This window comes from Astyanax mexicanus, chromosome 1 (assembly GCF_023375975.1).
Source record: "Astyanax mexicanus isolate ESR-SI-001 chromosome 1, AstMex3_surface, whole genome shotgun sequence".
NCBI classification, from domain to species: Eukaryota; Metazoa; Chordata; class Actinopteri; order Characiformes; family Acestrorhamphidae; genus Astyanax; species Astyanax mexicanus.
In genome coordinates, this window is record NC_064408.1 from 126,905,385 (window position 1) to 126,928,242 (window position 22,858).

Genomic DNA, 22,858 nt, shown 5'->3' on the forward strand with positions numbered 1-22,858 from the left:
ACACACTGCACGTAGCAGGTTTCTCTGTAATGTTTCTGTGAAAACAGGACAAAAAGAGAAACTCACAAAAACGGAATACATTATGAACATGTTTATTTTTTTAATCTTCATTATAAGGCCACTATGTACTGTGTGCAGACTTCACTCACTCGTTCACTCAAGAAAATAATCAATCATAATAATAATAAAAAAAAAACACCACAGTATCCTGTCTGATCATCGTCTGATCGTTGCCCTTCACGAAGATCGGATTCAACAGGTTTCGCTGCCCCACAAGGCACGTTTCACCAGGTCTCTTCAGTTTACCCTCCCAAACTCTTACTAACAATCATGTTTTGGCCTTTCATCAACTGATATTTACATTTCAACTGAAATTTAACTAAGAAACCGAGCTTTCGTAACGTAAAACTATTGCTAAACTGAACCGCTAACTGTGATTGGCTATCATCGCTACTATATGTCTGTACGTCTTCCCTTTATGGCTTTGATATGAGGCGCGAGGTCCGATTAAGGAGCGTTAAAATTAAGATGATCGAGTCTATAAGGAAGAGCACTACGCAGGATATCTTCAATAGTCAGATAAAGTCCGTTAGCTTTAGCGGTTAGAACTCTTCAAAAGAACTCTTCGATTAAAAGCGACATTTGATCAAAAAACACAAAATACACTTTCCCCCCTACGTTAACCCAGATACGGTGTAAAAATGACCTTCTTTAGCTTCTTAAAGCCAATTTATACTTCTTTGTTTGCACACGTTCCAAGAAATGTAACTACGCAACATGTAGCCTCGTGTTCACGTCCTCACTTTCCCACCCTTGCAGTTTAAACTAGGAAGTTACAAGTTACAAATGCAGAAGAATAAAACGTGGGCAGCTGCGTAGGGCGCCCACACAGGCTATGATGTAGACAATTACAACACCTGGAGCTAAAAGGCTAATGTAACTAACCAGTCACTGGTGGACCAGCTTAGACCTTGACCAGTATGGGTCAAGTATAAGTTTTAGTTTTGATGGTTAACGTGGTCAAACAAGCTTCACCAATCTGATCAAGCTAGGCAACCACTATGACCAGCTTGGCCATGCTCCTCCACCAACTGACATCAACAGGCTAGTAGACCAGTATGACCAAGCTTCATAACCAGTATGACCAAGCTTCATAACCAGTATGACCAAGCTTCATAACCAGCATGCCCAAGCTACATAACCTGTATGACCAAGCTACACAAGCAGTATGACCAAGCTTCATAACCAGCATGCCCAAGCTACATAACCAGTATGAACAAGCTACACAACCTGTGTGACCAAGCTACTCAACCAGTATGACTAAGCTACACAACCAGTATGACCAAGCTACACAACCAGTATAATCAAGCTTCATAACCAGCATGTCCAAGCTACTCAACCAGTATTACTAAGCTTCATAACCAGCAGGCCCAAGCTATGCAACCAGTATGACCAAGCTAGTATTACTAAGTTTTATAACCAGTATGACTAAGCTACTCAACCAGCATCACCAAGCTACTCAACCAGTATGAGCAGTCTTGTGTACGAGTCTGACTGGGCTGTTCCATCATAATCGTGACCAAGTTTTAGGACCAGTTTGACTTGTAGACCAGCATGATCAACTTGACCAGTTTTACCAGCTTACCCAAACTAATAAACCAGTAAGAGCAGCTTGATCAAGTTGGAGATACTGATAGACCAGTTGGTCCTTAACCTAACCAGTCTTACCAGTATGGAGTATGTAGTATATTTATATATGGAGTATATTTTGCCTGTATATTTTTTGCTGTATATTTATATACAGCAAAATGCTTTGCTGTATGCTTTGCTGTATATTTTGGGAGCTTAAACCTCCCAAAACCAGTTACCAGTGTAAACTGGTCTTAAAAAAACAGATTAAAACTTAAAAACGATGAATGGGTAGGTGTCCCATGACTTTTGACCATATAGTGTACATTAGTCTGGTAGCTCCAGTGTGGATTAAAGCATGGTCTGGAAGATGAAAGGTGAGTAAATTTGAGGTAAAAAGATGGATTTTCTTCATTTATATGACCAAACTAATCCGCTAACTCCTAGCTAGCATAAACGGAAAGTGGTATTTACCAGCCTACATTACCCATAAACCCCTAAACCTGAAGCAGCAAGAGCATTGAGAACATTTTACACACACACACACACACACACACACACTTTGCAGTCATGTAATTGTGTAATGTAATATATACAGGGTCTATATTTTATATAGATACACATACACACACAGTCTTATGCAAAAACAATTGGCCCCCTGGTCAAATTACATGCGTCGTAAATTAACGAGCATCAGTGAGTCTCATCCTGTACCAAAAACCACTAAATTACTAACTAAATTAATGTTTTATTTAAATTAAATCTATCGTGCACAGAAGTGATGTTTATAGTTTCCAATCTGATAAATTTAGAAGAAAAAAAAAAATGTTTCTGTAAATTTACAAAATACGTACCATTTTAAGATTGCAGTTTTGCATAAGACTATATATCCTCATATTTGACTATATTAATAGTCATATTATAAAGTATTTATATGAATATTGTAATTATGAAGAACTCATATTTACCGGGTTTTTGAAAAAAAAATACAAACCCTTATATATGATCTCATGATAGTGATGCACAACCATTGGATTTGTTTGTATTGTATGTTAATCTGGCTGTTGTTCTATATAATGTTTCAGAATTTCATGATTAAGGGACCAATAGAAATGCTCCAAAATTACTTTTATTAAAGTCGTTATACAATGATAGTTTGAAAGTTCTGTATGCTATATATATTTTCTAATTGTATGCTTAATAAGATGTACTTTACTTCAATATTTCATTGGCAAAGCACACTAATCATTTCCTGACATGCTAGATAAATATTGCAATATATAATAGTAGAAAAATATTTTGCATGTTTAATTTTTTTTTATCCCCCAATATCGTGCAGCCCTACATAAATAAAAATATAAATAGAATGTTATTATCCATTATATTGTCATGGTCAGAAAAAAAAAAAAACAACAACAGGAAATTGGTCTATTGATCTATTTGTCATCATCATGAATTCTGATTCAATATAAAGAACACCTGACAGATTTACATCAAGTCAAATAGTTTTAAAAACAATAAAAATTAAAGGACAATGCTACGTTCCATTTACCTCAGAAGTCAGATCTCAGAACTTGGAATTATATCCAACCAAAGTTTAACATTCTGATAATTTTACACTCTTTCAAAACATATCCAAAACATTTTAGAGTAATCTAAAGAGTTAAACAGTAATTTTCCAGTGTTATATGGGAAAACCAAAATCAAAATTATGCCCCATTTACTATGTTCTAGGTTAGCATTGCAGAGAATTAGCATTAGCATTATACAGAATTTAGCGCAAAATAGAAGTTGTGCAGTACTGTGTGTAGGACTGATTATATTGTAGATAGAAGTGATAATAAACTGTATAATAATACTACTGCTTTCACTACTGTTGATGCTCAAGGTCGCCATCTTGGATTCTGAACTCGTGATTGGTTGAGGCTGTCCCGGCTTTCCAAATAGGAAATCCAACATTCCAGTTGAAATCTCCTACTTGGAACCATTTGGAGAAATTCTGACATCCAAGTTAACATGGAACGCAGCATTCTGCCCTGAAATATAATAAACTGTAGCACTTTATTGGCGCAGAAATGTACGAGAAATCGGTCGTTATGGTCGCTAGCGGTCAGCTGGTCGTTTTGGAGTGTTCTGAACTGCAAGTTTTCACGTTTTTCCACAGTTCAGCTCTCTTACAGCGGTTTCATAGACAATTTCAAAAACTCTAAAAGGTGTTTAAACAACAGCACTTTTTAGTTCGATTACAACGGACTTGGTTTAAACTCTTTGATTGTTTCTTTTAGGCAGGTGTAAAAACAGTAATAACACTTGAGTGGCGACCAAAACTACTCCAGAGTGGGAATGTGATCCAACCTCGATCCGACCCCAATATTAAAATTAAACTTCCCTCATATTTGAGCTAAACAGCTGTTCAGGTGCAGTTTAACCTGATATTATTATTAACCATATTATTACCACTATAGCAGTTAACTAATGCTAATCTCCGCTGCTGCTGCTACATGATAAGCTGTTTTGTCACTGAACACGGCAAAAGGTATGTGCAGCGTTTACTGCTCGTGGCCATTGGTTCACTGCAACATTTCAATTTTCAGTGTTTAAGCAAATCAGCTTCACACTGAACAACTGCAGGTGCCGTTCTAAAACACAGGACCTTCTTCCTGTATTTACTTTATAAGTCTTGCTCCAGTCAGCTCTAACCAATCAGTCACATTTTGGTGTGTTTAGGTTTGTGCCTGTGTGAAAACAAACCAAACAAAACTGAGGGGGAAAATGCCTCTGCAAACAGAAAACTCATTATCTGATACAGACCAGAGAATTCAACTAAAACCAGCTACAGATGTGAATAGGTCTTAAAACAGAGCCCTGGGGGACTACGGCCTGCAGGGAGGCGTGATCAGTTCATCATTGTTTGGACTGAAAGAGATAAAAAGCACAGAATGGGCGGAGTTTGTTGGCACGCTCTGTTCATTCAAACTGTACGAAATGGCTCTAGATATCCTCCTTAACTTTTAAACCCTTAATCCTAAGTCCTAAAACCTAATTTCTAGCTTTTAACTAGATACACAGTGGTGCTAAAGTAGATAAAGAGAAGGAAATGTCTCATAACACATTCACTCTTTCACCAACACACACTCGTACACACACTCACACACACTCGTACACACACTCGTACACACACTCGTACACACACTCACACACACTCACACACACTCACACACACTCAGTCACTGTAACACAGTGACCCTGAATATCCATCAGTCTAAAAAGTGCCAATCAGATCGATTGATCGCCCTGATGCAATCCTGCGAATCAGCACAAATTAATTAAAGTCGAAAAAGAAAAAAGAACAAAAAGAAACCAAAAACGGTACCACTTTAAAATAAGACTACATTTATAAAGTGTTTATAAATGGTTTACAATTAGTTTATTAATGTTTACTAATTAGGTTGTAAATGCCTTAAAAATCATTAATAATCAGTTATAACACATACGTAGAAAGGGCAACAATATAGATGGCTGTGTAATGTAGTTCACTATTTGGCAAACCACAGGTCATTGTTGCCCTTTCTAAGCATGTGTTATAACTGATTATTAATACATTTTAAGGCATTTATAACCTAGTTAGTACCATTAATAAACAAATTGTAAACCATTTATAAACACTTTATAAAAGGTAGTCTTATTTTAAAGTGATACCCAAAAAAACAAAATGAGAGAACATCATTGTGATGGGAGGAGGCAGTCCGCATGAGGGGCGGAGTCATGTCCAAAGGCCATAATGGCGAAAAAGAGCAAAGAAATTGGAAAAAAAGTAACATTTTCTAGATATGTACACAGCAGTGGTTACCGCTACGAAATACGATCCGATTACGCAGATTTTTAAAAAGTAGCGTTTTTCAGTCCATTTATCTTTTACAGTACGTAAAATGCAGAAAAAGAGTAGAATAGGCATAATAATAATAAGAATATTAAATATAATCATAATAAAGCAGTCAAAAGAAATGAAAAAGAAAGAAAGAAAGAAATTCATAGTCATTCAGACCAACCAGTCCTAATAATGGTATTTTAGAGTGGCATGACTCAGGCCTGCAGGACGCACACCCTTCTGTTCTGCAGAAGGACACGCCCATGTTTCCCAAGCTAATCTGCATCTGCTGCAGCTGTAACGTACGCTTAATGACCACAGATAACAATTTCAACACATTTCCTTAAAGTTAGGACAGAACTAATACACTGCAGAGTCAAAAACTCCCCTGAACGTCCAATAGAAGTCAACAGAGGGTCAGATTAATAAAGAAAAAATAAGATTGTTTTGTTTTATAAGGGTTTTTGGAATGTACTTAGTTTAAAATATTCTAAATTCATGTTTACACATTTAATGTGGAGTGGGCAAAATGATAATTGCATTATATTTTAGTATTGTGATGCACAATATACTTAAAAACATATTGCGGCTATCGTATCGTCAATGATTAAAGAACAATGATGTTAATGAAACTGTTACGTTTTTTGGTCGATGTACAGATGTGCAGAATTATCTCACTACTGTTGTTGCTGACAGACAGAACAAAAGTACTAAGCTGATGTTTAATTGGATAAAGTGCAGAAAAATGTATAAAAATCACTTAATATGTATTTTAATAGATAGTTTGTTTTAATAATTTAATGAAAATTCAGTGGATAATTAATCTGCTGCTACTCAAGCTTTTTTCAGCATTCCAAAAAATCGCAAATCCTGAAAAATATTTAGATTTTTTTAAATTTTTTACCATATCACACAGCACATGGCCACAATTTATATTGAAATGTCTTAATTTCGATTGATACAATTTAATTACAATAATGATATGAACAATATAAAAAAACAAAGAAAGACTGTCAGATATCTGTAACAACAAATATTTTGAAAATAAAAATGTGCCAGTTCATGTAATGAGATGAAATATATTGAAATATTGGAAATGTGTTTAAAAACTATTTGCATTATTGAATGATTATATATTTGTCATAATTCAATATACAGTATAATCTTAGAATTTAGAAATTGACCTATTGACTTCCTTTATAACTTTATAAATTTCAGGGAGTTGAATCATAATCATCTTCATTCGCGGTAATTGATCGTACGCTACAGATGCAGAAAATAAAGATTAGGTTGCACAAACTATGAAGTTTAATCAGAATTAAAACAACCAACCAATCAAAACCTAGAAAAGTTTCTCAGGATATAGAGAGAGTGCAGCTTTAGTCTAAGGCCACGGCGGTTTATCCAGCACACGTCCGGTCCAAACATTGTGGGGGCAGCGTGTGGATCGCCCTCTGAGGGTCCGTCAGTGCCCACCAGGGGGCAGCAGAGTCCAGCCCACAGCAGTCTGTACTGGGAGGTGAAGTGGGCGAGAGAGGGCGAGCAAGAGAAAGAAAGAGAGAGAGAGAAAAAGAGAGAGAGATAGAGAGAGAGATATGGCATATGACCAGTATTGGTTTAAGGAGTGCAGTGAAGGCATGATGTCCCCACACCCACAGCGCACACTCTATATATGTCCTCTGTTTGTAAAGATAAGAGTATGTGTGTGTGGCTGTTTTTGGGGTGTTTTTGGGGACTGGGGGTGTTTTTGGGGACACATGACGCAGGCAGTGTGTGTCAGTGCTGAGATTGAAAGTCTGTCAGCTCATCATCAGGGTCCTCAGAGTCCTCAGGGTCCTCCTGGTCCTTGGGGCCCTTAGGGTCCCCAGGCGGTTCTTGCTTCTTCTGTTTGCGTGGTTTGGGCGGGGGCTTCGTGGGGGGGTGCAGTCCCGCCTCTGTGCCGATGTTGACGGTGATGTTGGTATAGAGGGGGAGGTGTTCCCGCGAGATCACCTCGTACTCCGCCGAGTTCATCCCATCCAGCTTCCACGTCTGTCTCGTCTTAGCCAGCATGTTAAACCTGCGGATCAGAACGAGAACACATGACCACAGGGGTGAACAAAATTACAATATTTTAACATATAATAATGTATCATAATAATAATTTAATAATCGCCAGTTAAAATGATATGATTCTGCTGCTACTCATGCTTTAATCTTTTTTAGAATTCCAAAATATTGCAAATCGTGAAAAATATATACTATTTCTACAATTACATACAATTATATTGCAATATCTTAATTGCGTTTCATAGAATTTAATTCTGATAACAATATAAACAATATAAAAGCTAAAGAAAAAAAAAACTGTCCAAAATGCTTAAAACATAAATAAATGCTGAAAAATAAATATGCTAGTTCATATAATGAGACCAGTAACAAATGTCATTTAGTCACAGATGACATATTGAAATACTGAAATATAAAAAATGTGTTTAAAAATCATATACATTACTGAACGATTATACTGAACACTAAAAGTCAAATATATAAATGTTTTATGATATAAAATATAAATATATTTTAACAAAGCACTGATACTTATATATATATATATATATATATATATATATATATATATAATTGTATTGAAAAAAATAAATAAATAAAACCACTCCAAATCAGCGAAACCTTTCCATTGGATGAAATTTAAAAAGATTTTATTCCAATTCATTTCAGAGCATTTCTATTAGTCCATTTATTTCAAAACAATATAAAGAATACATTCCATTTTCATATTATAAAAAAGGGGAAAAACTACAAATGTGGAAATAAAAATATTGTTTTATTCTTTTCTGAACATATCAGATCATAGAGACAATGTTCAATGTATAGCACTAAAAAAACTAGCAATGTCAGATTGTTTCTCACTATCAGTTATAGTGTATATATTTTATATATATACACTACCGTTCAAAAGTTTGGGGTCACATTGAAATGTCCTTATTTTTGAAGGAAAAGCACTGTACTTTTCAATGAAGATAACTTTAAACTAGTCCTAACTTTAAACAAATACACTCTGTACATTGCTAATGTGGTAAATGACTGTTCTAGCTGCAAATGTCTGGTTTTGGTGAAATATCTACATAGGTGTATAGAGGCCCATTTCCAGCAACTATCACTCCAGTGTTCTAATGGTACAATGTGTTTGCTCATTGGCTCAGAAGGCTAATTGATGATTAGAAAACCCTTGTGCAATCATGTTCACACACCTGAAAACAGTCTAGCTCATTACAGAAGCTACAAAACTGACCTTCCTTTGAGCAGATTGAGTTTCTGGAGCATCACATTTGTGGGGTCAATTAAACGCTCAAAATGGCCAGAAAAAGAGAACTTTCATCTGAAACTCGACAGTCTATTCTTGTTCTTAGAAATGAAGGCTATTCCATGCGAGAAATTGCTAAGAAATTGAAGATTTCCTACAACGGTGTGTATTACTCCCTTCAGAGGACAGCACAAACAGGCTCTAACCAGAGTAGAAAAAGAAGTGGGAGGCCACGTTGCACAACTAAGCAAGAAGATAAGTACATTAGAGTCTCTAGTTTGAGAAACAGACGCCTCACAGGTCCCCAACTGGCATCTTCATGAAATAGTACCCGCAAAACACCAGTGTCAACATCTACAGTGAAGAGGCGGCTGCGGGATTTTGGGCTTCAGGGCAGAGTGGCAAAGAAAAAGCCATATCTGAGACTGGCTAATAAAAGAAAAAGATTAAGATGGGCAAAAGAACACAGACATTGGACAGAGGAAGACTGGAAAAAAAGTGTTGTGGACGGATGAATTCAAGTTTGAGGTGTTTGGATCACAAAGAAGAACGTTTGTGAGACGCAGAACAAATGAAAAGATTACTTGCCGCGGGAGTTCTCCCATGTTATTATTGTGGCTGTTTACATTCCCCCCTCTGCGAACCCGACGTCGGTATCTGACGTCATTCACTCCGTCATAGCACGTCTCCAAACCCAGCATCCGACTGCTTTCATTGCCATATCAGGTGACTTTAATCATGTCACTTTGGCCAGGACATTACCAAATTTTACACAGTATGTGGACTGTCCCACTAGGGAGGAGAAAACATTGGACCTGCTGTATGCCAATGTTAAGGATGCATACAGCTGCTCCCCCCTCCCCCCTCTTGGTGGATCTGATCATAACTTGGTCAACATCAGCTCCAAATATGTGCCTCAAGTGAAGAGTCAGCCTGTGACCACAAGGTTAGTAAGGAAATGGTCAGAGGAGACTTCTGATGTGTTGCAGGACTGCTTTGAGACTACGGACTGGCAGGCACTCTGTGAGCCTCATGGAGAGGACATTGATGGGCTCACAGAGTGTATTACTGATTACATTAATTTTTGTGTGGACTCCACTGTCCCAACCAGGACGGTTAGATGTCACCCTAATAACAAGCCATGGGTAACAACGGATATTAAAACCCTCCTTAATAATAAGAAGAAGGCTTTCAGAGCGGGAGACCGGGAGGAGGTGAGGGTGATCCAGAGGGAACTAAAGAGAACCATCAGGGAGGCAAAAAACAAATATAGGAGGAAACTAGAGAGGAGATTCCAACAGAGCAACATGAGGGAGGTCTGGAGTGGTATGAGGACCATCACTGGCTATAGGTCCAGCAACAACAGGGGAGTATATGGAAGTGTGGAAAAGGCCAACGAGTTAAATATGTTTTTTAACAGATTTGACACTGCGAACTCTGACCTCCCCCTGTCTGGCTCCTCTGCTGCTGGGCCTCAGCAGCCTACTCCACAGCCTGACCTCCCCCTGTCTGGCTCCTCTGCTGCTGGGCCTCAACAGCCTACTCCACCCCCCCTCCCTCCCCTTCCTGATAGCCTTTCCTCATTCTGTGATAATCAACTTCACATATCCCCCCCCCCCCCCACCATTTACCTTTACCTCTACAGTGAGTCTCACTGCTGACCAGGTGAGAAGACAACTGATGAGACTCCACACAAACAAGGCTGCAGGCCCGGACGGGGTTCTTCCCAAGGTGCTTAAAGCCTGTGCCTCTCAACTTTGTGGAGTCCTGGAATATGTCTTTAACATGAGCCTGAGTCTTCAAAGGGTCCCAGTCATGTGGAAAACGTCCTGCATTGTTCCTGTGCCGAAGGTGCCGCGGCCCAGTGACATCAAGGACTACAGGCCTGTAGCACTGACATCCCACATCATGAAGACTATGGAGAGACTTGTCCTGGATCAGCTTCGGCCCATGGTCCTGCCACTTCTTGACCCACTCCAGTTCGCCTATCAACCTCGTCTAGGAGCGGAGGATGCCATCTTCTACCTTCTTAACCGAGTCTATGCTCACCTGGATAAGCCAGCTAGCACTGTGAGGGTCATGTTTTTTGACTTCTCAAGTGCATTTAATACCATCCAGCCTGCTCTTCTGGGTGACAAGTTGAAAATGATGCAGGTAGATGCCCCCCTCGTGTCCTGGATTGTTGACTACCTGACTGGCAGACCTCAGTATGTACGCCTGCATCACTGTGTGTCAGACAGAGTGGTCAGCAATACTGGAGCTCCGCAGGGAACCGTCCTCTCTCCCTTCCTCTTCACCCTCTACACCACGGACTTCAACTATTGCACTGATACTTGTCACCTTCAGAAGTTTTCTGACGACTCCGCTATAGTTGGATGTATCAGCAGGGGTGATGAGGAGGAGTATAGGGCAACAGTGGATGACTTTGTTAAGTGGTGTGAGCTAAACCATCTGCAGCTCAATGTTATGAAGACAAAGGAACTGGTGGTGGACCTGAGGAGAGACAAAGCCCAGTTGGTCCCGGTTTCCATCAGGGGGGTCAACGTGGACACTGTAGAGGACTATAAATACCTGGGTGTGCACATTGATAAAAAATTGGACTGGGCTAAGAATACTGACGCCCTCTACAAAAAAGGCCAAAGTCGTCTCTATTTTCTGAGGCGTCTAAGGTCCTTCAACATCTGCAGGACTATGCTGAAGATTTTCTATGAGTCGGTGGTGGCAAGTGCTATCCTTTATGCTGCTGTATGCTGGGGCAGCAGGCTGAGGGTGGCAGACGCCAACAGAATCAATAAACTGATCCGTAAAGCCAGTGATGTTGTGGGTGCAGACCTGGACTCTCTGATGGCAGTGTCTGAGAGAAGGATACTATCTAAGCTGCAGGCCATCATGGATAATGGCTCCCATCCACTTAATGCCACTGTGATGAGACACAGAAGCACATTCAGTGCAAGACTTATTCATCCTAAATGCACGACAGAACGCCACAGGAGGTCATTCCTACCAGTGGCCATCAAACTCTATAACTCCTCTCTCACGGTTATCACTAAGCGATAGTAATTAACAAGACTTAATACAATATTAATGTCTGGAATAAATAGGTTGTGCAATCATTTTAATTATTATTATTATTATTATTATTATTATTATTATTGTTTATTTTATTTTATTATTATTTCATTATTAGTATTTTTTTTTTCTGCTAAATCACAGTATGTGTTCTTGTACTTATTATTACAGCTAATTTTTATATGTGTACATATTGTAATTTTCGAGTGATTGAGTGATTATTATTCAACATAAAGGGTTGTTACTGTAATAACTGTAATTTCCCCCTGGGATCAATAAAGTATTTCTAATCTAATCTAATCTAAGATGCTGGAAGAATGCCTGACGCCATCTGTTAAGCATGGTGGAGGTAATGTGATGGTCTGGGGTTGCTTTGGTGCTGGTAAGGTGGGAGATTTGTACAGGGTAAAAGGGATTCTGAATAAGGAAGGCTATCACTCCATTTTGCAACGCCATGCCATACCCAGTGGACAGCGCCTGATCGGAGCCAATTTCGTCCTACAACAGGACAATGACCCTAAACACACCTCCAAATTGTGCAAGAACTATTTACAGCAGAAGCAGGCAGCTGGTATTCTATTGGTAATGGAGTGGCCAGCGCAGTCACCAGATCTGAACCCCATTGAGCTGTTGTGGGAGCAGCTTGACCGTATGGTACGCCAGAAGTGCCCATCCAACCAATCCAACTTGTGGGAGCTGCTTCTAGAAGCGTGGGGTGCAATTTCTCCAGCTTACCTCAACAAATTAACAGCTAGAATGCCAAAGGTGTGCAATGCTGTAATTGCTGCAAATGGAGGATTCTTTGATGAAAGCAAAGTTTGATGTAAAAACAATGTTATTTCAAATACAAATCATTATTTCTAACCTTGTCAATGTCTTGACTCTATTTTCTATTCATTTCACAACGTATGGTGGTGAATAAGTGTGACTTTTCATGGAAAACACAAAATTGTTTGAGTGACCCCAAACTTTTGAACGGTAGTGTATATTTTTATATTTATTTTGTATATGTATATAAATGAAAGTCAGTGTAAAAATATGTTATACAAAATAATTTTGGAGCATTTCTATTGGATTACTTAATCATTAAAGAACTGGCAGGTCAAGATTATGAAAAAAAAGTGAGAAAACCATGCATCGGGATCATACTGTATATTGTAAAATAATAATAATAATAATTTTCTTAATTTGACATATGTCAGACTCACATTAAAAAGGAGAGAAACGCAATAAATATGGAGAAACAATATCAGTGCTTTATTGGTGCCATGCTGTACTTTAAAACTTGGTTGGACCCAAATAGTGATATTGTTATAATTAGAAATATTGCTAAGTTTGCGGTACTGATTCGGTTTTCATCTCCATCATTCATTATTTTAATAACTGAATAAGTCAACAGTTATTGTGTATCTGCCACTGCTGATGCACTGCTGTGTCAGGGTATCAAAATATCTCAGGAAATATTGTGTAAATAACTTCACTTATCATGATATATTATTGTTACTGATTGTTATTTACAATCTCTATCAATCCAGGGTTTGTCTGTTTACACCACACTAACCACCAGCCACCTGGACCATTAGCCCCGCCCACACCTGTCTGAACAGGTCATTTCAGGGGTCCAGGTGTGAGAAGTTAAAGGAGGGGAATGAAGTTCTAAAAGCGTCGCTGACCTTTTCGGATTGACCTCGTTTCCCTGATCCAGTTTGTGTTTGATCATTTTATAGCGTCCGACTTTCACCGACGGACGAGTGATCACCATCCCAGCCAGAGACACCCTGAAAAAAACAACGAAAAATACGAGAATTAATGAAGGAGAAATACAAGCATAAAAAGAAAAAAAAAATAGAAAATGAGAGAAAAAAGAAAAGACAGAAAAGAAAAAGAAAGGGGGAGAAAAAAAAAGAGGAAAATGAAAAAATATCATGAGAAGTAAAAGATATAGAAAACAAAGAGAAAGAAAATGGACAAAAAAGAGAAACAGGGAAAAGAATAAAAAGACATTAAAAAGAAAGAAGAAAGGGAAAGTAGAAAAGAGAAAGAGAGAGAAAGAGAAAGAAAGAGAGAAAAAAAGAAGCATGAGAAATAATGAAGGAAAAAATACAAGCCAAAAAAGGAAACCAAAGAAAAGAAAGATTAATAAAAAATGAAGAAAGGAAAAAGAAAGAGACAAAGGTGAAGAAAAATAAGAGAAGGAAAGAAGAAAAGGAAAAGATATCAAGGGGAGTCAAAGATATAGAAAATAAAGACTGAAAGAAAGAATGAAATGAAAGAAAAAAGTAACAAAAAAGTATAAAAGTATAAAAGGACAGAAAAAGAAGAAAGGGAAAGTGAAAAGGAGAAAGAGAGAGAGAGAAGGGGAGAGAGAAAAAAAAAACAAAGAAAAAAGTGAAACAATTCAGGGGAAAAAACAATCAAAAAAAGAAATGAAAAAGTAATAAAAAAAATGAAGAGAGAGGAAAAAGAATGGACAAAGAAAGAGACAAAGGGGAAGAAAAACAAGAGAAGGAAAGACGAAAAGGAAAAGGTTTCAAGAGGAGTCAAAGATATAGAAAAGAAAAAAAAGAAAAAAACCTAACAAAAAAGGAACAGGGAAAAGAATAAAAGGACAAAGAAAAAGAAGAAAAGAAAAGTGAAAAGGAGAAAGAGAGAGAGAGAAGGGAAGAGAGAAAAAACAAAGAAAAAATAGAAATAATGAAGGGGAAAATACAAGCAAAAAAAGAACAAAGAATAGAAAGATTAATAAAAAATGAGAGGAAGAAAAATGAAAGAAGGAAAGAGGAAAATGAAAAGATATCAAGAGGAGTAAAACATAGAAAAGAAGAAAGAAAAATGGACAAAAAAGAGAAACAGGGAAAAGAATAACACACACACACACACACACACACACACACACTACACACTACACACTACACACTACACACTACACACACACACACACACACACACACACACACACACACACACACACTCCTACCTGATGCCGATGTCGTCGTCCTCGCCCCCCCAGCCCCAGTAGTTGTTGGGGAATCCGTTCATCTTCAGGTAATGCAGGGGCGAGAGCGCGGACACGCCCCCAAAATACATCTTATAGGGCAGCCTGAGGGACAGACAGAGCATCCATATTAATCATAGCATTAATAAAAGACACTACAAGATGCTCATCGCTATCTTAAACCCCTCCAACAGTCTATATTCACTCCTTCCTCCTGTCTGGTTTAAACAGCAGCAGAGCTTCTGAATATATCTACACTGATGGGCGTGGTGTTCTGGAAATGAGGTGTGTTCAGGTACATTTCTGGAGTTTTGCTATCTTGGTAATTAAAAAATTAGCTTAAATCTTTAAATGCTCACACAGTATCGCTATATAATGTTTTTTGGTTTTGACTCGGTTCTGATACATCAGCTCACAGACGCAGCCTTGTGCTGATCCACATCACCCTAGGAGTGATGAGGGGAAAGAGAGAGCGCCATCTACTGTACTGTATCCACACAGAGAGAGCAAGGAATAACAAATTGTGCTCTCTCAGGGCTCCAGCAGCTGATGGCAAGCTGCATGACCAGGATTCGAACTGGCGATCTCCTGATCATAGTGGCAGCGCTTTAGACCACTCTGAGCCCCCATCACTATATAATATATAGCACATTATAACCCCAGTATCGTGATGCGCATCGAGACGAGTGGACAGGTGAGTGGACACTGACTTGTAGCCGAACTTGTCCATGGCGATGGCGGCGTGTTTGGGGTTCTGGTCGCAGGAGTAGGTGTTCCGGTCGTCCTCCGGTATCAGATCCACGTCGTGGAAGAAGAGACAGTTCCAGTCCTCCTCACGCATCGCCTCCCGGAAACCCACGTTCATCAGCTTAGCGCGGTTAAACGTGTAGTTACCCGCCTACAAACAAACAAACAAACAATTATATTATATATTGCATTATAAAATCCTTTTATGACACTGATATATTGTGTTTGATATCATGGGTTTTGATAACACTTTGCAATAAGGTTAATTCATCTTTTTGCATTCTCTTTTTAGAACTATATTTGTTACAGTTGCATATTTATATTATATTTCTACGTCACATCAGCCACTTTCATAATCAATGTCATTGCACATTACGCTTTGCTCTGTTAATTATTTGATTATTTAATGACCATTAGCAACATCTACTGCACTGCTCTGTTTACAGATAGATCCTTACCTTGTATAGTAAGTTTATTATAGCCTTATATATTTTCTATTCTGTTTAATATGTTTCTTATTGTATTGTGTTGTTGCTGCTTTATGCCTAAATTTCCTTCGAGATCAATAAAGTGTCTGTCTGTCTGTATTCTAAGGGTCCCAATTAACAGAATTTATGACATCAATAAACTAGTAAATGGTTAAATAATGCGCACTAGTTAAATAATAACTACTTACTCATTTACAGTAGTTGAGGCCTGATTAAACATATTTAAAATCTAACGCTCAAAAATGATGTAATTAAAACTATAACTGAATTGAGACATTAGTTAAAAAAGTGTTACCTGTGTTTTTATACTACGCCTTCTTTTCAATGCACTGCACTGCAAATATACTGACTCAAGACTGTGATGTAACAGTTTTGGTGTTTTCGAATTGGCATATTTTACAGACAATATAAAAAAAAGATATACTCTGAATAAAGTAGGCGATTTATTATTATGTATCTGCAGGTGATTTAGAACACAAATAAGGATAGGAGTTTTAATAATTGAGACAGTGATCAGAACCAATCGCATTTAGGGGGAGGAGTTTTAATATAAGAACCAAACATGATTAGAACCAACATTCAAATAATTTAAAATAAAACATACTAATCATTTTAAATGTTATTAATTTTAACTGATATATTGAAATATAATAGAATAATGCATTTTTCTAATACTATGACTGTTCTGGTTAAATTCTAGTTTATTTAAGACCATTTTAAGGCCATTTAATGCGGCTAAAACATTAATATTTTAGTAGTACAATGATGCTATTTCACCCCTTTTAAAAAGCAAAACATCATTTATATATCAGAAAATATAATTGAAATATTGATGTCAGCAAACAAAATTGTAATTTTCATATGTACAGTAAGTTAATATTTAATTTACTGTAATTGGTCTATATTTTTATCATTGTAAATCCAAAATGACCAAAATATAACATATACATATAAACATAAAAAATACATAATCTGCACTAAAATACATTGAGAACCACTTTGTAGATTGCTCTGATAGATGGCTGTAGTGGTTATTTTAAACCTCTTTGCATGCTTTTAATAATTTGAATACTGGTACTTTCAGGCCTGTGAATCAGTGAATCGACTCTTTGGGAGTCGACTCTTTACGCTGTGAATCTTTTGCTGAGCTCAGCTCAGGTGAGCTCTAATACACAGATGATGCAACAGAATTACGGTAATTTAATTTCTCAGTAAAGGTTTGGACAGATAGTTCTCTAAAGCTGCAGGATGTTTCAGGACGTTCAGTGCGTTCCCTCAGACCGCGGATCAAAGCCCCGGGATTACAGTCTAATCCCTGTTTAATATCAGATAGAAATATATCGAGTTACAGATTAATATTCCCCCGAAGACACTAATCCTGGAGCTCGACTTGCTCAGAATCTCAATACGCTCAAACATATATACACACATATATATACACACATACATATATATATATATATATATATACAGTTTCTTTTATTTTACTAAATTTAAAACCTCTGGAATATAATCAACAGGAAGATGGATGATCACAAGCCATCAAACCACCAAACTGAACTGCTTGAATTTTTGCACCAGGAGTAAAGCAGCATAAAGTTATCCAAAAGCAGTGTGTAAGACTGGTGGAGGAGAACATGATGCCAAGATGCATGAAAAAAACTGTGATTAAAAACCACCAGGGTTATTCGACCAAATATAGATTATTTCTGAACTCTTAAAACTTTATGAATATGAACTTGTTTTCTTTGCATTATTTGAGGTCTGAAAGCTCTGCATCTTTTTTGTTATTTCAGACATTTCTCATTTTCTCCAATAAATAAATGCTCTTTTTTTATTTTTAATTTGGGAGAAATGTTGTCTGTAGTTTATAGAATAAAACAACAATGTTCATTTTACTCAAACATAAACCTATAAATAGCAAAATCAGAGAAACTGATTCAGAAACTGAAGTGCGACCTTCATTTTTTACAGAGCTTTATGTACATAATTTAACAAAAGTGAGTGGCTTCCTCATATTTAACTCATCTGTTTAACTCTAACATTTAAATCATTCTAAAAATGGAAATTGTATTATTTTGTTAATGTATAATCAATTTAATTCATTTAACATTGTTAACTGTATGATTAACATTTTAACATTATCATTTTATTTCACATTTCTCATTTTTTCATTTTCTCCAATTGTTCCACCCACTCAGCTGCATAGCCTTCATCTCTAGTGAACAGTCACACAGTAGTAGGACAGTCAGAGGGCGGAGCCTCAGGATAAATGAGACAGAAATTGTTACAGTTACATTTTAGAGTAACAATCTGGTTAAATAATATTAATATTAATATTAATACTACTACTAATACTAATAATAATAATAATAGTAAAAAAAAAAATACCACAGTAAAATTTGGAAATTTGGACAATACATGCACAGTATGAGTGTGTGTGTGTGTGTGTGTGTGTGTGTGTGTGTGTGTGTGTGTGTGTGTGTGTGTGTGTGTGTGTGTGCGGACAGGAATAAGTGGATAAAGACATCAGTCTAAACTTGCAGTGTATGAGTGAGATCAGCAGGGGCAAAGTTAAAGTTTATGCAGGAATACAACTGTGGCGGTTCCTTTATACTTTTTATAAAGGTGGTTCCTTTATGTTGGATATTACATTTTTATATTTCAATTCCAATGTCCGAATATATTTGCTAATTAAACACTAAAAATGTTTAATTATAATTATATTGTTTATTCATTAATTACAAGTGATAAAAATGCATATTGTGAAATTAACAATGAAAATGCTGAGGTGGAGCCAAGTTTATTATAATTGATCTGTAAAATGAACTAACCTAAAATATATATAACAAAATAAAGTTTAGACCTTAAATTCAGTGTTTTTGCGTTATTTTAAAATGTTCTGCAAAACTATGACGTCAAAACATGTGGAATTTATTTGGTAAACAAAAAGTGTTCAACAAATCAGAATATGTTTTATATATATTACATTCTTCAAAGTAGCTCCTCTTGTTTAGATGATCAGTTTTTGAACATCTCTGCTGGATTTTCTCAGTCAGTTTTATGAGGTAGAGTCACCTGGAATTCAGGCTTTCAGTTAACAGCTGTGCTGAACTCTACTCAGTCACAGCAAAGACCATCAAAAACAATATGATGATGAAACTAGCTCTCATCAGGGTAACGGAATGTTGTGTATGACATGTTATATGATGTCACAGAATGTTCTGTGATGTCATGGAATGTTGTGTGATGTCTCTTCTGATGGTCTCTCATTTGTTGTATTGTTTCATTTTAGTGTTTTTTCATTATATTAAAATGTTCTGTATTGTATTTTAATACTAAACTCATCCAGACTATTAAGAAAGACATATGGAATTATTTAGAATATGTTTTATATTTAGCTCTTCTTGTTTAGATGGTCAGTTTTTGAACATCTCTGCTGGATTTTCTCAGTCAGTTTTATGAGGTAGAGTCTCCTGGAATTCAGACTTTCAGTTAACAGCTGTGCTGAACTCATCAAGAGTTAATTACTTGAATTTCTTGCCTCTTAATAAAGTGTTTGAGAGCATCAGTTAAAGTAAAGTAGTGAAGAGGTAGAGTTACAGGTATACAGTGAATAGTGAATATTTCAGTAATGTTCGAATCCAGGTTATGAGAAGCAACAACTGCTTAACTAAGTAAAGAACATCAAAAACGGTCAGTCAATCTGAAAAGAAGAATTTTAAGAACTTTGAAAGTACACTAAAGTGCATTCACTGCAAAAAAGAACATTAAAAACTGTTAAATAATGACGGAATTGGCACTCATCAGGGCTGTTCCAGAAAAGGATAAAAGAGCGAGAGTTTCCTCTGTAGTACAGGATAAGTTAATCAGAGTTTTCAGCCTCAGAAACCGCTTAGAAGTTAACAGCATTAGCAGTATTTTGGTTTGTTTAACACTGTTTTTAAGTTAATACATGATTCCCTATGTGTTCCTTCATAGTCTGATAGATCTACTATTCATTTATAATGTAGGAAATAAAGAAAAACGTTGAATAAGAAGGCGTGTCTGAACTTTTGACTGGTACTGTATGTGTGTTTAGTGATTGGTGTGAGATAAACAGAAAACATCATCTTTTCAGGAAATCTAATGCCGTAACTGTCAACAGTAAACTGAACTGAGCTACAGGGAAATTATTGGAGTTTTCCATTTGAACAGATACTAATAACAATAATCTGGAGATAGCAGTGGAACAATAGGGTACCAGTTCAGTGTTTGGACACACCTCTTCTCTTACAATGTAAACTGAAACTGTAATTCTTATTAAAAAATAAGGTGGGGGGTTCCCTGGATGTTACTTTACACATATTTAGTTTGTCTGGGTGAATAAAGGGCATTTTATTTATTTCCCATGTTTTGAAAGAAATGACCCCTAATAAAAAGGCCACAGCGCTATTGTTTTAAATGAACAATAATTATCGCTTTTGGTATTTTTTTTGTTCGCAATTTTAAAAAAGTATCCAAAAAAAAAAATACTATTTGAATACCGTAACAGTATAGAATATCTTGAAGTTACGAATAAAAACAACCTTGATCTGATCACACTACATCGCAATATATATGGATACTAAATGACATAAAAAAACAATATTGTGAAAGGACTATATTTCCCTGTATCACCCGGCCCTGTAAATATTTTAAAGTTAAAATCCGATACCTGATATAAGATTGCCGATACCGATACAAATACCGATACTTTTAGTTTATTATTAGTGCTATGATTAAGGTTATATAATGAGGCTGAAACAGACCACACAGCTCTTTGAAGAGTATAAACACAAGTGCATTTATAAATGTAAATGCATTTCAAAAGTCATTTATTTGACACACTTTATATACAAATACACAATTTTTTTCTTTCAAATTAAATGTTTTTTTTTTAAAGTTAAATATTAAATTCAGGGCATTTAGACAAAAGACATGAGACTTTTATTTTGACAGGTAGCATAGTGGATTAGCTGTAATAAATAACGGCTATCCGGCGACGCTAACTGTATTTCCAAGCTAAATTAATCACTGTTTTGTGTTTTTTAATATCAGATTGATTTCTTAGTGCTGGTTAGAGTGGGGAGGATCTGTGGGTTGATATTAGATGTGGATTATGACTAAAGTTCACCTGAGATAAGAGTTATTAATTACATTCACAATGCTGGAATGCATTTGTTGGGCCGATGCTAACAGACTGCAGAGGTTAATGAAGATGCTAACGGCTAACTGATGATGCTAACTGTATTTCTGAACTAAATGAATCTCTGTTTTTAATAACAGATGGGTGTGTTTGTGCTGGTTAGTGTTTGTAGATGCTGTGGTTTTATAGGATATGTGGATTATGACTATAGTTTACTCCAGTCTGTAGTTTAATACCTTTATAACACCAGAATGCAGCTGTGGGTGCTAATGCTAGCTAGGCTAACAGACTGCAGATCTTAATGGAGATGCTAGAGGCTAACTGGTCATGCTAACTGTATTTCTGAACTAAATGAATCTCTGTTTTTAATAACAGATGGGTGAGTTTGTGCTGGTTAGTGTTTGTTTATCCTGTGGTTTTATAGAATATGTAGATTATGACTATAGCTTACTCCAGTCTGAATTTTTAATACCTTTATAACACCAGAATGCAGGTGTTGGTGCTAATGCTAGCTAGGCTAAAAGACTGCTGATGTTAATGGAGATAGCTAGGCTAGCTGACGATGCTAACTGTATTTCTGAAGTAAATTAACCACTGTTTTTAATAACAGATGGGTGTTTGTGCTAGCTAGGCTAACAGACTGCTGGTGTTAATCTGTTCAGCTCTCGGACGCTGACTGCTCTTTAGCGTTTCCAAAGTGAAAAATTTGCAGATAATTGAATTTTTTTGTAGTTAAACAGCTAAATTAACGCAGTCAACCGCAGACTGAAGCTGCTGGAGATTCAGGGTAAACTGTGGAACTGGAATCCGGATCAGTGATGTGTTTCCTGTTAACGTTACAGCAGATTTATTGTCCAGCTCAAGCTGCGGACTGGAATATGGATCGGTAAGTGGATCGGCCGCGGAAACCCGGTATCCGATACGTTAAATTACGTCAATATCAGCCCCGATGCTGTTATTGTATCGGTCTTATAGTCGGTCTAATCATTAGGTCTTATAGTGACCTTTCTGGAGTTCAGACTGATCCACATCCTCTTCTTGCCTTTTTATTTGGTAAAACCTGACAGTTTATTTATTTCTTACTAAAGCCAAGGATTATATCATCGAGTTCTCCTCCCTACTGACGAGACGCCCAATTCTACTGAACTGGAAAGAGTCAAACCCCACCCACACATAACCAATGAAATAAACAAGTAATGGCTTATATTCAACTGAAAAATGAAAATAAAATTCACCATAAGAGGTTCAAAAGCCAAAAATTGTGACACCTGGCACTTTTTATAGCATATATATAAATATATATATTTTAGGAAGAATTATTTCTTACATTGTTTTTGTACATATATTTTAAATAATATGCTAGTGCATCTCCAAACATTTTAATAAATGTTCTACTGTTCTTCCCTCTTCTACTGATAACTTTTATGGAGATGTGGATTTCATTTTCCAGCAGGATTTGGCACACTGCCCACACTGCTGTAGCAAAAGTACCAATGGGTTTTATATAATATTCTTATTTTCCGAAAGGGTTTTTATTGGCTGTTAGCCATAATCTTTAACAATAAATTAAGTGTTTATTACATCTATATAA

General features: G+C 36.6%; 1 protein-coding gene across 1 annotated transcript in view; it reads right to left on the reverse strand.

The window, feature by feature from the left end:
- Nucleotides 1-76: 76 nt before the first annotated feature.
- Nucleotides 77-22,858, reverse strand: part of si:dkey-199f5.8 (beta-1,4-galactosyltransferase 3) — a 52,950-nt gene continuing 30,168 nt past the window's right edge. Inside the window, exons 4-7 of the mRNA XM_022663677.2 lie at nucleotides 15,576-15,763; nucleotides 14,848-14,970; nucleotides 13,544-13,648; nucleotides 77-7,556 (exon numbers count right to left, since the gene is read on the reverse strand). Of these exons, the coding sequence (XP_022519398.2) occupies nucleotides 7,274-7,556; nucleotides 13,544-13,648; nucleotides 14,848-14,970; nucleotides 15,576-15,763 (699 nt within the window). The 3' untranslated portion in view covers nucleotides 77-7,273. The remainder of the gene's footprint in view (nucleotides 7,557-13,543; nucleotides 13,649-14,847; nucleotides 14,971-15,575; nucleotides 15,764-22,858) is intronic.